Raw genomic sequence first — 12619 nt, 5'->3', positions numbered from 1 at the left:
AGGGCCAACTCTTGGCCAAATGCTCCCCCCTTCTTGGATCCCAGGAGGAGCAGAGCAGGGGAAGGCTCTGCAGCCCGTAGGTGCAGGTGGACAGGGGAGGTTGAGGAGGGATATTGGAAAAACTCCTCCTGGAGGGGCTCTCCAGGCCTGGCACAGCTGCCCAGGGCAGGGCCAGAGCGCCAGCCCTGGGGAGATGTTACAGCCGTGTGGATCACCTGGGGACACGCTCAGGGGTGGCCTGGGGTGGACTCAATGGGCTCCGAGGGATTTTCCAACCCAAACCATTCCCCCAGGCCCATCTGTGCACACTACACGTGTCACAGGCGTGTCACATGGCGGGGGTCACCCTGGGGTCACCCTGGAGGCGTCACCCTCAGGATCCTGGGGGGATGCACTGGGGCAGTTCCCCTGGGCTCCCACACGTGGGGGATGCACTGGGGCAGTTTCCTCAGGCTCCCACACGTGGGGGATGCACTGGGGCAGTTCTCCTGGGCTCCCACATGTGGGGGATGCACTGGGGCAGTTCCCTGGGCTCCCACACGTGGGGGATACACTGGGGCAGTTCCCCTGGGCTCCCACACGTGGGGGATGCACTGGGGCAGTTCCTCCAGGCTCCCACATGTGGGGGATGCACTGGGGCAGTTCCCTCAGGCTCCCACACATGGGGGATGCACTGGGGCAGTTCCCTGGGCTCCCACATGTGGGGGATGCACTGGGGCAATTCCTGGGCTCCCACATGTGGGGGATGCACTGGGGCAGTTCCTGGGCTCCCACACGTGGGGGATGCACTGGGGCAGTTCCCCTGGGCTCCCACACGTGGGGGATGCACTGGGGCAGTTCCTGGGCTCCCACACGTGGGGGATGCACTGGGGCAGTTCCCTCAGGCTCCCACACATGGGGGATGCACTGGGGCAGTTCCTGGGCTCCCACATGTGGGGGATGCACTGGGGCAGTTCCCTCAGGCTCCCACACGTGGCGGATGCACTGGGGCAGTTCCCTCAGGCTCCCACACGTGGGGGATGCACTGGGGCAGTTCCCTCAGGCTCCCACACGTGGGGGATGCTCTGGGGCAGTTCCCTGAGCTCCCACATGTGGGGGATGCACTGGGGCAGTTCCCCTGGGCTCCCACACATGGGGGATGCACTGGGGCAGTTCCTGGGCTCCCACATGTGGGGGATGCACTGGGGCAGTTCCCTCAGGCTCCCACACGTGGGGGATGCACTGGGGCAGTTCCCTCAGGCTCCCACACGTGGGGGATGCACTGGGGCAGTTCCTGGGCTCCCACATGTGGGGGATGCACTGGGGCAGTTCCCCTGGGCTCCCACATGTGGGGGATGCACTGGGGCAGTTCCTGGGCTCCCACATGTGGGGGATGCATTGGGGCAGTTCCTGGGCTCCCATATTTGAGGGATGCACTGGGGCAGTTCCCCTGGGCTCCCATATTTGAGGGATGCCCTGGGGCAGTTCCCTGAGCTCCCATATTTGAGGGATGCCCTGGGGCAGTTCCTGGGCTCCCACATGTGGGGGATGCACTGGGGCAGTTCCCTCAGGCTCCCACACATGAGGGATGCACTGGGGCAGTTCCTCCAGGCTCCCACATGTGGGGGATGCACTGGGGCAGTTCCCTCAGGCTCCCACACGTGGGGGATGCACTGGGGCAGTTCCTGGGCTCCCACACGCGGGGGATGCACTGGGGCAGTTCCCTCAGGCTCCCACACGTGGGGGATGCCCTGGGGCAGTTCCCTGAGCTCCCATATTTGAGGGATGCACTGGGGCAGTTCCCCTGGGCTCCCACACATGGGGGATGGCCCCATGGGCAGTCCCCACATCCCACACGTGTCCCACACCTGCTGCTCCGCCTGGCGCTGGGCGCACTCGCGCAGCGGGTCGGCCTTGAGGGGCAGGCGCAGGCGGTGCACGGTGCGGCTCTCGCAGCTCTCCAGCTGCAGCCGGATGTCCTTCAGCTGCGAGATGTAGCTCTTGCACAGAGACTCGTCCTGCTCTCCTGCGGGGACAGCGGGGATGGCTCAGTGCCCTGGGACACCACGGGGACACCGCGGGGACTGACAGCGACGCCGGGATGGCTCAGCACCACAGGGACCCCCTGGGGACCCATAGTAGAGAGAGGGGACACGGGGATGGCTCAGGACCCTGGGGACACCTGGGGACCCACATCAGGGAGAGGGGACACCTGGATGGCTCAGATTGTGGGGACAACACAGGGACCCACAGTAGGGAGAGGTGATATGGGGATGGCTCAGCACCATGGGGACCCACAGCAGGGAGAGGGGACACGGGGATGGCTGAGAACCACGGGGACACCGCAGGGACCCACAGTGACACCAAGATGGCTCAGCACCATGGGGACACCGTGGGAACCCACAGCAGGAAGAGGGGACACAGGGATGGCTCAGACTGTGCAGACAACACGGTGATCCATGGTGGGAAGGGGAGGATGCAGAGATGGCTCAGCACCCTGGGGACACCCCAGGAGCCAGTGCGAGAGGGGGGAGACTGGAGCAGCTCTGCACTATGGCGATACCCCAGGGACCACAAGGACCTGCAGGTCACCCCAGGGACACCACCAGGACCTGCAGATCACCCCAAGGACCTGGGGAAACCCTGGGCACCGCCACCTTCCAGAGGGGGCAGAGAGGGCACACCCACCTTTTTCCTGGCTCCGCAGCAGCAGCTCGTACTTGTGAGTGCAGGCGTTGTAGTCGCGCTCCACCTGCAGCCGGTCGTCGGGCTGGAAGCTCTGCGAGTCCTGGCTGTCCCTCAGGAACTCCTGGTAGTGCCTCTCCAGGCTGGACAGCACCTGGCGCACCTCCTCGGCCGGCAGCGTGCGGAACTGGGGGGGCACGGCCCTGTCAGCCCCTGCTGGGAGCCCCGGGACCCCTGTGTGGCTCCGGGACCCCCAGGAACTCACCGTGATGTGCGTCCAGGAGTGGATCTGCTGGATGTCCCGGGTCAGGTACTGCCAGGCGCGGAGGCTGCGCAGGTCCTGGTGCAGCTGCTGCCACAGCGCCAGCAGCTGCTGGTGGGTGGCCTCCAGCCTGTGGGCACGTGGAGTTAGAGGGGGGACACAGCGGGGGACACCCGGGTGGGGTGCAGGGTCACCGTCCCCACCTGTGCACGGCATCCAGAGCCTCCTTGTTGGGGGGAGGCAGGAGGAAGCAGACCGAGGGGACGACGGCCTCGCTGCCGGCGGCGCTCAGCACCCGCCACTGCTGCGGCTGCGCGTGGTTCACCAGGGCACAGGTGTCGTTCTTGTGCACCGTCACCTGCGGGGCGGGGGGGCAGGGTGGGCTGTGGCCCTTGTGTCCATCTGTGCCTCTTCCATATTCCCCAGTGTGCCCCGCTGATATTCCCCAGTGTCCCCCTGATATTCCCCAGTGTCCCCCCTGATATTCTCCAGTGTCCCCCCCGATATTCCCCAATGCGCCCCCACATTTCCCTATGGGACTGGTGTGGTCTCAGTGTGGGTGGGGGTCCTCCTGTGTCCCCCCCAAGGGCCTGGGGCAGCATGAGAGAAGGGTGGGAGGTCTCCCATGTGTCCCCTTGTCCCCCAGGGTGGTGCCATACCATGAGGGGGGGTTCTCCTGTGTCCCCCCCACGGGGCTGGGGCAGAGTGAGAGAAGGGTGGGAGGTCTCCCATGTGTCCCCTTGTCCCCCAGAGTGGTGCCATACCATGAGGGGGGGTTCTCCTGTGTCCCTTCATGGGGCTGGGGCAGAGTGAGAGAAGGGCAAGAGGTCCCTCATGTGTCCCCTTGTCCCCCAGGGTGGTGCCATACCATGAGGGGGGGTTCTCCTGTGTCCCCCCATGGGGCTGGGGCAGAGTGAGAGAAGGGTGGGAGGCCCCCCATGTGTCCCCTTGTCCCCCGGGGTGGTGCCATACCATGAGAGGGGGTTCTCCTGTGTCCCCCCATGGGGCTGGGGCAGCACCAGACCGGGATGCTGGACCCACCACGTCCCCCCCACATCCCCCCACGGCCTCCCCAGGGGGACCAACCCCAATCCCAGCCTCGTGTCCCCCTCACCTCCATTTGCTTGTAGTCGCAGACAGCCTGGATGGGGGGCCGGCCCTGCAGGGGTGTCGAGGGGCTGCGTGGCTTCAGCTGCACGATGGTCCTGGCACGGCGGGACAGAGCCCCCAGCTGCGCCCCCAGCTCCGCCAGCTGCTCCTTCTGCTCCTGTGGGGGCACGTTTGGGACACCTCAGGATTTGGGGTGCCCCATGGCGTTGAGGGGGCATCAGAATCTTAGGGAGGTACCAGCTTTTTTGAGAGAGCTCAGAAATATCAGGAGGTCTCAAAGGTTTTGGGAGCTCTTGGGATTTGGGGGGGGTCTCAGGAGTTGGAGGAGGAGTCAGGAATATGAGGCAGGGGGGTCACCCCAATCTGTTGCAGCAATGGACATGTTGGGGTCACCCCAGGGGCTGCAGTGGGGTGGGCACCCCAGCACTCTGCAGCTGGACACCCCAGGGGCTGCTGTGGGACGCTGATTTTGGGGAGCTGCCACCTCAGAGTCACCAGGGGCTGGGGTCACCCCACACGTGGGGTGAGCCTGGGCTTGCCATGGGGCTGGGGTCACCCTGAGGATCTTGGGGGGCTCCACTCGAGCAGCCCCCTGAGCTCCCACCTGCCCTCGCTACGAGGTCATGCAGCAGGGTCACCCTGCAGATGTGGGCAGGGCCACCCTGGGGGTCACTGTGGGGGTCCCCCCGGAGTCTGGGGGTCCCCCTGGGGGTCTCGGGGGTGCCCTCACCGCCAGGTCCTGCAGCAGGTCCTCGAGGCGCGTGGCTGTGGTGCCGCGGTCGCAGCTGAACTTGCGCCGCATCGTCTCCTCCGTCTTGCGCAGCAGCTCCTCGGCCTCCCGCACCTCGGTGAAGAACTGGGGGGGCCAAGGGTCAGCTTTGGGGGTCACACCTTCCCTCCCGCTCCCAGCCCCGCCCTGGCACCACCCCGTACCTGGAAGTAGTTGGTGTTCTCCTTCAGGTGGGTCTCGATGCAGCAGCAGAGCTGGAGCATCCAGCTCCACTGGGTCTGCAGCGCTGCCAGGAACGCCTGGGGGGAGCAGGGGGGGACACCGGGGCTGGCACCGAGGGCACCTGCACTGCTACAGGGGCCTGCACCCACACCTGCACCCTCACCTGCACCCACACCTGCCCCGCACCCATACCTGCACCCTCACCTGCACCGCTACAGGGGCCTGCAGCCACACCTGCACCCTCACCTGCACCGCTACGGGGGCCTGCAGCCACACCTGCACCCTCACCTGCACCGCTACGGGGGCCTGCAGCCACACCTGCACCCTCACCTGCACCCACACCTGCCCTGCACCCATACCTGCACCCTCACCTGCACCGCTACAGGGGCCTGCAGCCTCACCTGCACCCTCACCTGCACCGCTACAGGGGCCTGCAGCCTCACCTGCACCCTCACCTGCACCGCTACAGGGGCCTGCAGCCACACCTGCACCGCTACAGGGGCCTGCAGCCACACCTGCACCCTCACCTGCACCCACACCTGCCCTGCACCCATACCTGCACCCTCACCTGCACCACTACAGGGGCCTGCAGCCACACCTGCACCCTCACCAGCATCCACACCTGACCTGCACCCACACCTGACCTGCATCCTCACCTGCAGCCACACCTGCACCCTCACCTGCACCCTCACCTGCATCCACACCTGACCTGCAGCGACACCTGCACCCACACCTGACCTGCACCCACACCTGACCTGCACCCGACCTGCAGTCACACCTACACCCACACCTGACCTGCATCCTCACCTGCAGCCACACCTGCACCCTCACCTGAACCCACACCTGACCTGCACCCACACCTGACCTGCATCCTCACCTGTACCCACACCTGACCTGCACCTGACCTGCACCCACACCAGTGCCCATACTGCTACAGGCAGCCACACCAGTGACTCCCAGTGCCTGCTGCACCCCACACTGCTGACCCCCAGTGCCCGCTGCACCCCACACCAGTGACTCCCAGTGACCACTGCACCCCACATTGCTGACCCCAGTGGCCATTGCACCCCACACCAGTGACCCCCAGACCAGTAACCCCCAGTGTCTGCTGCACCCCCCTCCGGTGACCTCCAGTGCCCAGACCCTCCTGAACCAACTCCCCAACCCACCAAAGCCCCAAAGTGCCCCTCAGATCCTCCCAGCCCCTTCAGTTGCCCCAAATTCACTGAGACCCCCCAGCCCCCCCCCAGATTCCCCACACCCCCCAGATCCCCCAGCCCCACACCCCCCAGCCCCTCTCACGCCCCCCGTTTGCCCCCAGCCCCACGCCCACCTCCAGGGTCTGTGCCCCGGGGTGCTCCTCCCGCAGCAGCCGCTCCCCCGAGCTCCGCAGCTCCTGGATCCGCCGCTCCCGCAGCTCCAGCTCCCGCATCAGCGCCTGCGGCAGGGGCAGGGGCAGGGCTCACCCTCGTGTGTAGGGCCAGGGATCAGGGTTCACACTCGTGTGTAGGGCCAGGGGGCAGGGGGGCGCTCAGGGCTCACACTCGTGTGCACGGCTGGGGGGTTCAGTCAGGGCTCACACTCGTGTGCGTGGCCAGGGGGCAGGGGGGGGTCCAGGGCTCACACTCGTGTGTAGGGCCAGGAGGATGGGGGGGTTCAGGGCTCACACTCGTGTGTAAGGCTGAGGGGTTGGGTCAGGGCTCACACACGTGTGAAGGGCCAGCGGGGTTGGGTCAGGGCTCACACACGTGTGCAAGGCCAGCGGGGATGGGTCATGGCTCACACACGTGTGCAGGGCCAGGGGGGTTGGGTCAGGGCTCACACACGTGTGCAGGGCTGGGGGTTGGGGCAGGGCTCACACACGTGTGCAGGGCCAGCGGGGATGGGGGAGTTCAGTGTGCACAGCTCTGTGTGCATGGTTACAGCTGGGGCTGTGTGTGCAAGGGGGGCTCTGGGGGTGCTCGGAGGGTTATGGGAGCTCTGGGAGTGGGGGGCACATGGGGGCTCAGTGCTGCACAGCAGGGAGGGGACCACGGGACACAGCCGTGTGCATGCATGGGGATGGCGTGTGTGTGTGTGTGTGTGTGTGTGTGTGTGTGTGTGTGCGTCCATGGATGTGTCCACATGGAGCAGCTGTGCCCTCCATGTGTGTCTGCTCCCATGCATGTCCATGCCATGGCCGTGCCCATCTCTGTGTCCATGTCCACACCCATCCCTGCCTCCATGTCTGTGTCCATCCCTGTGCCCATGTCGTGTCCATGCCCATCCCTGCACCCATGTCTGTGTCCATACCCATCCCCAGGTCTGTGCCTGTGTCCATGCCCGTGCCCACGTCATGTCCATGCTCATTCCCGTGTCCATGTCTGTGTCCGTGCCCATCCCCCTGTCCATCCCTGTGTCCATGCCCATCCCTGTGCCCATTTTGTGTCTGTGGCCATCCCTGTGTCCATGCATGTGTTCATGTCCATCCCCATGTCCATGCCCATCCCTGTACCCATGTCATGTCCATGCCCACGTCCACGTCCATGCCTATCCCTATGTCCATCCCTGTGTCTGTGCCCATCCCCATGCCCATCCCTGTGCCCATCCCCATGTTGTGTCCATGCCCATCCCCATGCCCATCCCTGTGTCCATGCCCATCCCTGTGTCCATGCCCATGCCTGTACCCATGTTGTGTCCGTGCCCATCCCCATATCCGTGTCCATGTCCATCCCCTGTCCATGCCCGTGTCCATGCCCATCCCTGTGTCCGTGCCCGTGCCCATCCCCATCCCCATGCCCAGGTGTCACCCTCCATGCCCATACCGAGTAACTCTCCTTCTTGGCCGCCATGGCGGGGTTGTTGTGGCTCCAGTCGAAGGCCACCTCCTCCTCCTCGCGCTCGCTCAGCCACAGCAGCTCCTTGGTGGCGGCGCTGACGAAGCCGTGGAGACTCTCCAGGTGCCGCAGCCGTGCCTTGGAGGAGTTCTGGGGGGGCACAGGGGGTGGTTTGTAGCTGTGTCCCCACCCTGCACGGCCTTGTCCCCACAGGGCTGCCCCCTGCACGCCCTCTGTCCCCCCTCATCCTCCTCCCCACTTCCCCCCATGTCCTGCATCTTCCTCCTGCCCCACATCTCCCCATCCTCCTCCTCACACTCACCCCCAGCACAACCCCCCCACCACTGTCCCCCCTCCTGTCCCCTCTCCTCCATCAGGTCACACACCCCTGCCAGGTCCCCCCATCTCACACCCACCAGCAGGGCCTGGGGTCTCACCTTGTCACCCCCTCACAGCACACAACCCCTCCCCAGCATTGTCCCGTCATGTCCCACACCCCCCTGAGCCCCCATGTCACACGTCCCCAGCATTGTCCCCTCATGTCCGACACCCCCCCCCGATCTCCCATGCCACACGTCCCCAGCATTGTCCCCTCATGTCACAACCCCATAACCCCTCATGTCCTACACCCCCCTGACCCCTCATGTCCCACACCCCCCTGATCCCCATGCCACACGTCCCCAGCATTGTCCCCTCATGTCCCACACCCCCCTGACCCCCAGGCCCCACGCCCCCACGCCTGCCCCCATCCCCTGACCCCCTCGGCGCTCACCAGCAGCTTGGCGTACTGCAGCTCCAGCTTGCCCAGGCACTCCCGGTAGGCGCCGCTGGGGCCGGGGGACAGCTGGCTCTGCAGGGGACACCATCAGCTCCAGGACCCCCACCCCAGACACCCCCTGCACCCCGCAAAGGGAGTGACAGAGGGGACTCGAGGGGAGGGCAGCGCACCAGGGGTGCAGGGGCTGCAGGGATGCCCTCGGGGCATGGTGCCCCCCACCCTCCTGGGGTACCCCAGGACCTGGGGGGCTCCAGAGCTTCAGGGACGCCGAGGCACAGAGCAAAGGCAGCCCCAGGAAATGCTCAGGAGCAGTGGAGGGGACAACAGCACTGGGGGGACCCCTTGAAGCAGAGTGGGGACAGCCCCAGAGGACCCCTAGGACCTGGGGATCCCCAGCACCCAGGGGTCTCACCCTGCCACCCCCAGCACCAGGAGGTCCCCAGCATTCTGCAGGGTCTCACCCTGTCACCCCCAGAATCAGGGTGCCCCCAGCACCCAGGGGTCTCACCCTGTCACCCCCAGCACCCAAGGGTCTCACCCTGTCACCCCCAGCCCCAGGAGGCCCCCAGCACCAGGGTCTCACCTCATCAGCCCGTGCCCGCTCCACCTTGGCCCGGAACTCCTCGATGGCGCGGTGCAGCCCGCGGTGGGCGCCCAGGTGCGTCTCCACGGTGGGCAGGTCGGCGCCCCACTCGGCCGTGGCCACTCGCCGCTGGTTCTCCTCCACCCAGGCCAGCAGCTCCTGCAGGTAGCGCAGGGGAGCCTCGTCGGGCTCCGGCCGCCGCTGCTGCGCCGATGTCACTGCCACGGATGTCACGGCTGTCACCGGCGCACCCGACTTGAGGCGCAGGTTGTACTCGGTGCGGATGGACACCAGGCGCTCGTGCAGGCGGTACACGCTGCGGGGAGGGAGGGGTTGGTGGGGCATGGGGGCCGTGGGGGGCTCTGGGGGCAGGGGGAGATTGGGGGTGCACAGGGGCTGTGAGGGGGTACAGAGAACATGGGGAGTTTGGGGGCATGGGGAGCCTTGGGGTGCACAGGGGTTGTAAGGGGGTGCAGCAAACAAGGAGAGTTTGTGGTGCACAGGGGATGTAAGGGGGTGCAGCAAACATGGGGAGTTTGGGGACACGAGAAGCTTTGGGGACATGAGAAGCTTTGGGGACATGAGAAGCTTTGCGGTGCACAGTGTTTGTAAGGGGCTGCAGTGAACACGGGGAGTTTGGGGTGCACAGGGGTTGTAAGGGGGTGCAGCAAACATGGGGAGTTTGGGGACATGAGAGGGTCTGGGGACATGAGGAGCCTTGGGGTGCACAGGGGTTGCAGGGGGGTACAGGGAACATGAAGAGTTTGGGGATATGAGAGGGTTTGGGGTGCACTGGGGTTGCAAGGGGGTGTAGCAAACATAGGGAGTTTTGGGACATGAGAGGCTTTGTGGTGCACAGGGGTTGCAGGGGAGGTACAGCAAACATGGGGACAGTTTGGGGATATGAGAGGCTTTAGGAGCATGAGGAACTTTGGGGTGCACAGGGGTTGCAAGGGGGTACAGGGAACATGGGGAGTCTGGGGACACGAGAGGCTTTGGGGGCATGGGGAGCTTTGGGGTGCACAGAGGTTGTAAGGGGGTACAGAGAACATGAGGAGCTTGGGGACATGAGAGGCTTTGGGATGCACAGGGGTTGCAAGGGGGTACAAGGGGGTGCAGCAAACATGGGGAGTTTGGGGACACGAGTGGGTTTGGGGCCACGGGGAGCTTTGGGGTGCACAGAGGTCACAGGGGGCTTTTTGGGGGTGCAAGGGCCACAGAGAGTAAGGGGGGTTTTGAGGGGTACAGGGAACACGGGGGACATGCAGGGCATGGGGGCCACGGGAATTTTTGCAGGGCTTTGTGGGACATAGAGGACATGGAGGTGGCTCTGGTGCAGGGAGCATGGGGGGCATGGGGGGGCACAGGAGGCTTTGCAGGGTTTTGGGGGGCACAGGGGTGGCTGGGGGTGCAGGGAGCATGAGGCTCATGGGGGAAACGGGCAGCATGGCGACACAGGGGACATGGGGGACACAGGAGACACAAAGGGCTTTGGGGGGCAGGAAGGACACGGAGGACGTGGAGGGCTCCGGGGACTCAGGGCCGTGGGGACGAGCCCGTACCGACGGTACATCTGCTCGCCCTGCGGGTGCCGCCCGTCCTTGAGGGTCTGCACGTCGTTGAAGAGCAAACGGATCATGGCATCCGCCTTGTCCAGGTCCCTCTCCACCTCTGCCGCCTTCTGCGGTGCCTTCCCGGCCGCCAGCAGCCGCACGTCCTGCGGGGCAGGGACGGTGAGGCCACCGCGGGGAGGGGCATGGCCGGGGCCCGTCCCCCCGCCCCGGGGCCGCCGGCACTCACCGCCTGCAGCAGAGCATCCGCCTGGTTCAGCTGCTCCTCACAGAGCCCCGACTCCATCTGCAGCTTGGTGACCACGCGCTGCAGCCGCTCCAGCCTGCGGGGACACGGGGGGACACAGAGGGACCCGGTCAGCACGGATCCTGCCCAGGGGCAGCTGTCCTGGCCGTGCACGGTGTGGGTCCTGTCCCGTGCTGCATCCTGATATCCTGCTCCCCATCCCGTTCCCAATCCCCCCATATCCCCATCTTCCTTTTCCCATCCCCATCTTCCTTTTCCCATCCCCATCTTCCTTTTCCCATCCCCATTCCCATCCCACTTCCAACCTCAACCTCAATCCCCATCTTCCTTTTCCCACCCCACTTCCAACCTCAACCCCAATCCCCCTCATCCCCATCTTTCCTTTTCCCATCCCCATCTTCCTTTTCCCATCCCTATTCCCATCCCACTTCCAACCTCAGTCCCAATCCCCCACATCCCATCTCATTTCAATCCCCATCCCATTCCCAGTCCCCGCCCCGCTCCCATCCCCGCTGTCCCCGCTGCTGCCGAGCCGTGCCGTGCCGAGCCGCGCTCCAGGCCGGCCGCAGAGGTTTCCCAGCAGGAGCGGTGACTCACAGCCCTGTGGTTCCCCCTCGGGGGGGCCGGGACACCCCACCCCGGCCCAGCCCCGCGGTTTGGCAGCGGCAGGGGGGTGTGGATGCCAGCGCGGCCCTGCCCGGCCCCCCGGCCCCCCCGAACTCGCCTCTCGAACTCAGCCCGCAGCAGCTTCTCCCGCTCCAGCACGGCGACGTGCAGCCGCCCCCACTCCTTCTCCACGTCCAGGGGGTGGTACCCGGGGGGCACCTTCAGCTGGCCCGACTGCACCGCGCCCTGCACAGCCCGAATGTCACACACGGCCCGAAGGGGCGCGCCGGGCACTGCCGGGGGACCCCCGGAACCTGGGACTCTCATCCCCTTGGGACCCACCCGGCATCCCCGAGACCACTCACACCCCGGGACCCCGGGACTGTCATCCCCTTGGGACCCACAGCCCCTGGGACCATCAACCCCTTGGGACCCACCCCATATCCCCAAGACCCCTGACACCCTGGGACCCCCACCCCTCAGGACCCGGGATCGCCAGGGTGTCCCCCTCAGGCCCCCCACCCTTTGGGACCCTGAGCACGCATGACCGCCGCCCCACAGCCCCTCCAAGCCCCGCCGCAGCCCTAGGCGGTACCTCCAGCGCCTGGAAGATGGCTTTGGAGCGGTTCTTGTCGGCCTCCCGAGCCGGCAGCTCCGTCTCCTTGAACTTGAGGAACTGGCGCCAGAGGATCTGCCGGGGGGTGGGGGGCACAGCTGAGCGGGGACCCCCAGCCCGAGCTGCTGCCCCCCTCCCCAAGCACCCGCCCTGCCCAGCCTGCAATTTTCCATGTGTGCAGAGCCGGGGGAAGGAAGTGGCCGTGCTGGGCTTTGCCAGCGGTGACTCACGGCACAGCCAGGCAGGGTGAGTCACAGGGCCCCCCCTCATGGGGCACCCGGCTCTGTCAGGGCTCTCATCCCCAAACCCTGCAGACCCCCACACTGGCACCAGAGGGGGCTCCGTGCCACAGCCACGCCCAGGTCTCGCGGTGACTCATGGCATGGCACAGCTGGCCCTGTGCTGCCATGGGAG

At 66.1% G+C, this 12619-nt stretch overlaps 1 protein-coding gene across 1 annotated transcript in view; it reads right to left on the bottom strand.

Moving 5' to 3' along the window:
- The window catches only part of PLEC (plectin), a 113828-nt gene that overhangs the window by 66178 nt on the left and 35031 nt on the right, over window positions 1-12619 (bottom strand). Inside the window, exons 11-25 of the mRNA XM_036404409.2 lie at window positions 12185-12280; window positions 11708-11835; window positions 10966-11059; window positions 10728-10882; window positions 9166-9481; window positions 8577-8654; window positions 7793-7954; window positions 6322-6426; window positions 4970-5065; window positions 4767-4892; window positions 4041-4193; window positions 3130-3284; window positions 2930-3056; window positions 2668-2851; window positions 1848-2005 (exon numbers count right to left, since the gene is read on the bottom strand). Coding sequence (XP_036260302.1) covers window positions 1848-2005; window positions 2668-2851; window positions 2930-3056; window positions 3130-3284; window positions 4041-4193; window positions 4767-4892; window positions 4970-5065; window positions 6322-6426; window positions 7793-7954; window positions 8577-8654; window positions 9166-9481; window positions 10728-10882; window positions 10966-11059; window positions 11708-11835; window positions 12185-12280 — 2133 coding nt within the window. The remainder of the gene's footprint in view (window positions 1-1847; window positions 2006-2667; window positions 2852-2929; window positions 3057-3129; window positions 3285-4040; window positions 4194-4766; window positions 4893-4969; window positions 5066-6321; window positions 6427-7792; window positions 7955-8576; window positions 8655-9165; window positions 9482-10727; window positions 10883-10965; window positions 11060-11707; window positions 11836-12184; window positions 12281-12619) is intronic.

Source organism: Molothrus ater, chromosome 1, assembly GCF_012460135.2.
Source record: "Molothrus ater isolate BHLD 08-10-18 breed brown headed cowbird chromosome 1, BPBGC_Mater_1.1, whole genome shotgun sequence".
Lineage (NCBI taxonomy): Eukaryota > Metazoa > Chordata > Aves > Passeriformes > Icteridae > Molothrus > Molothrus ater.
This window is presented reverse-complemented; position numbering and strand designations above follow the sequence as displayed.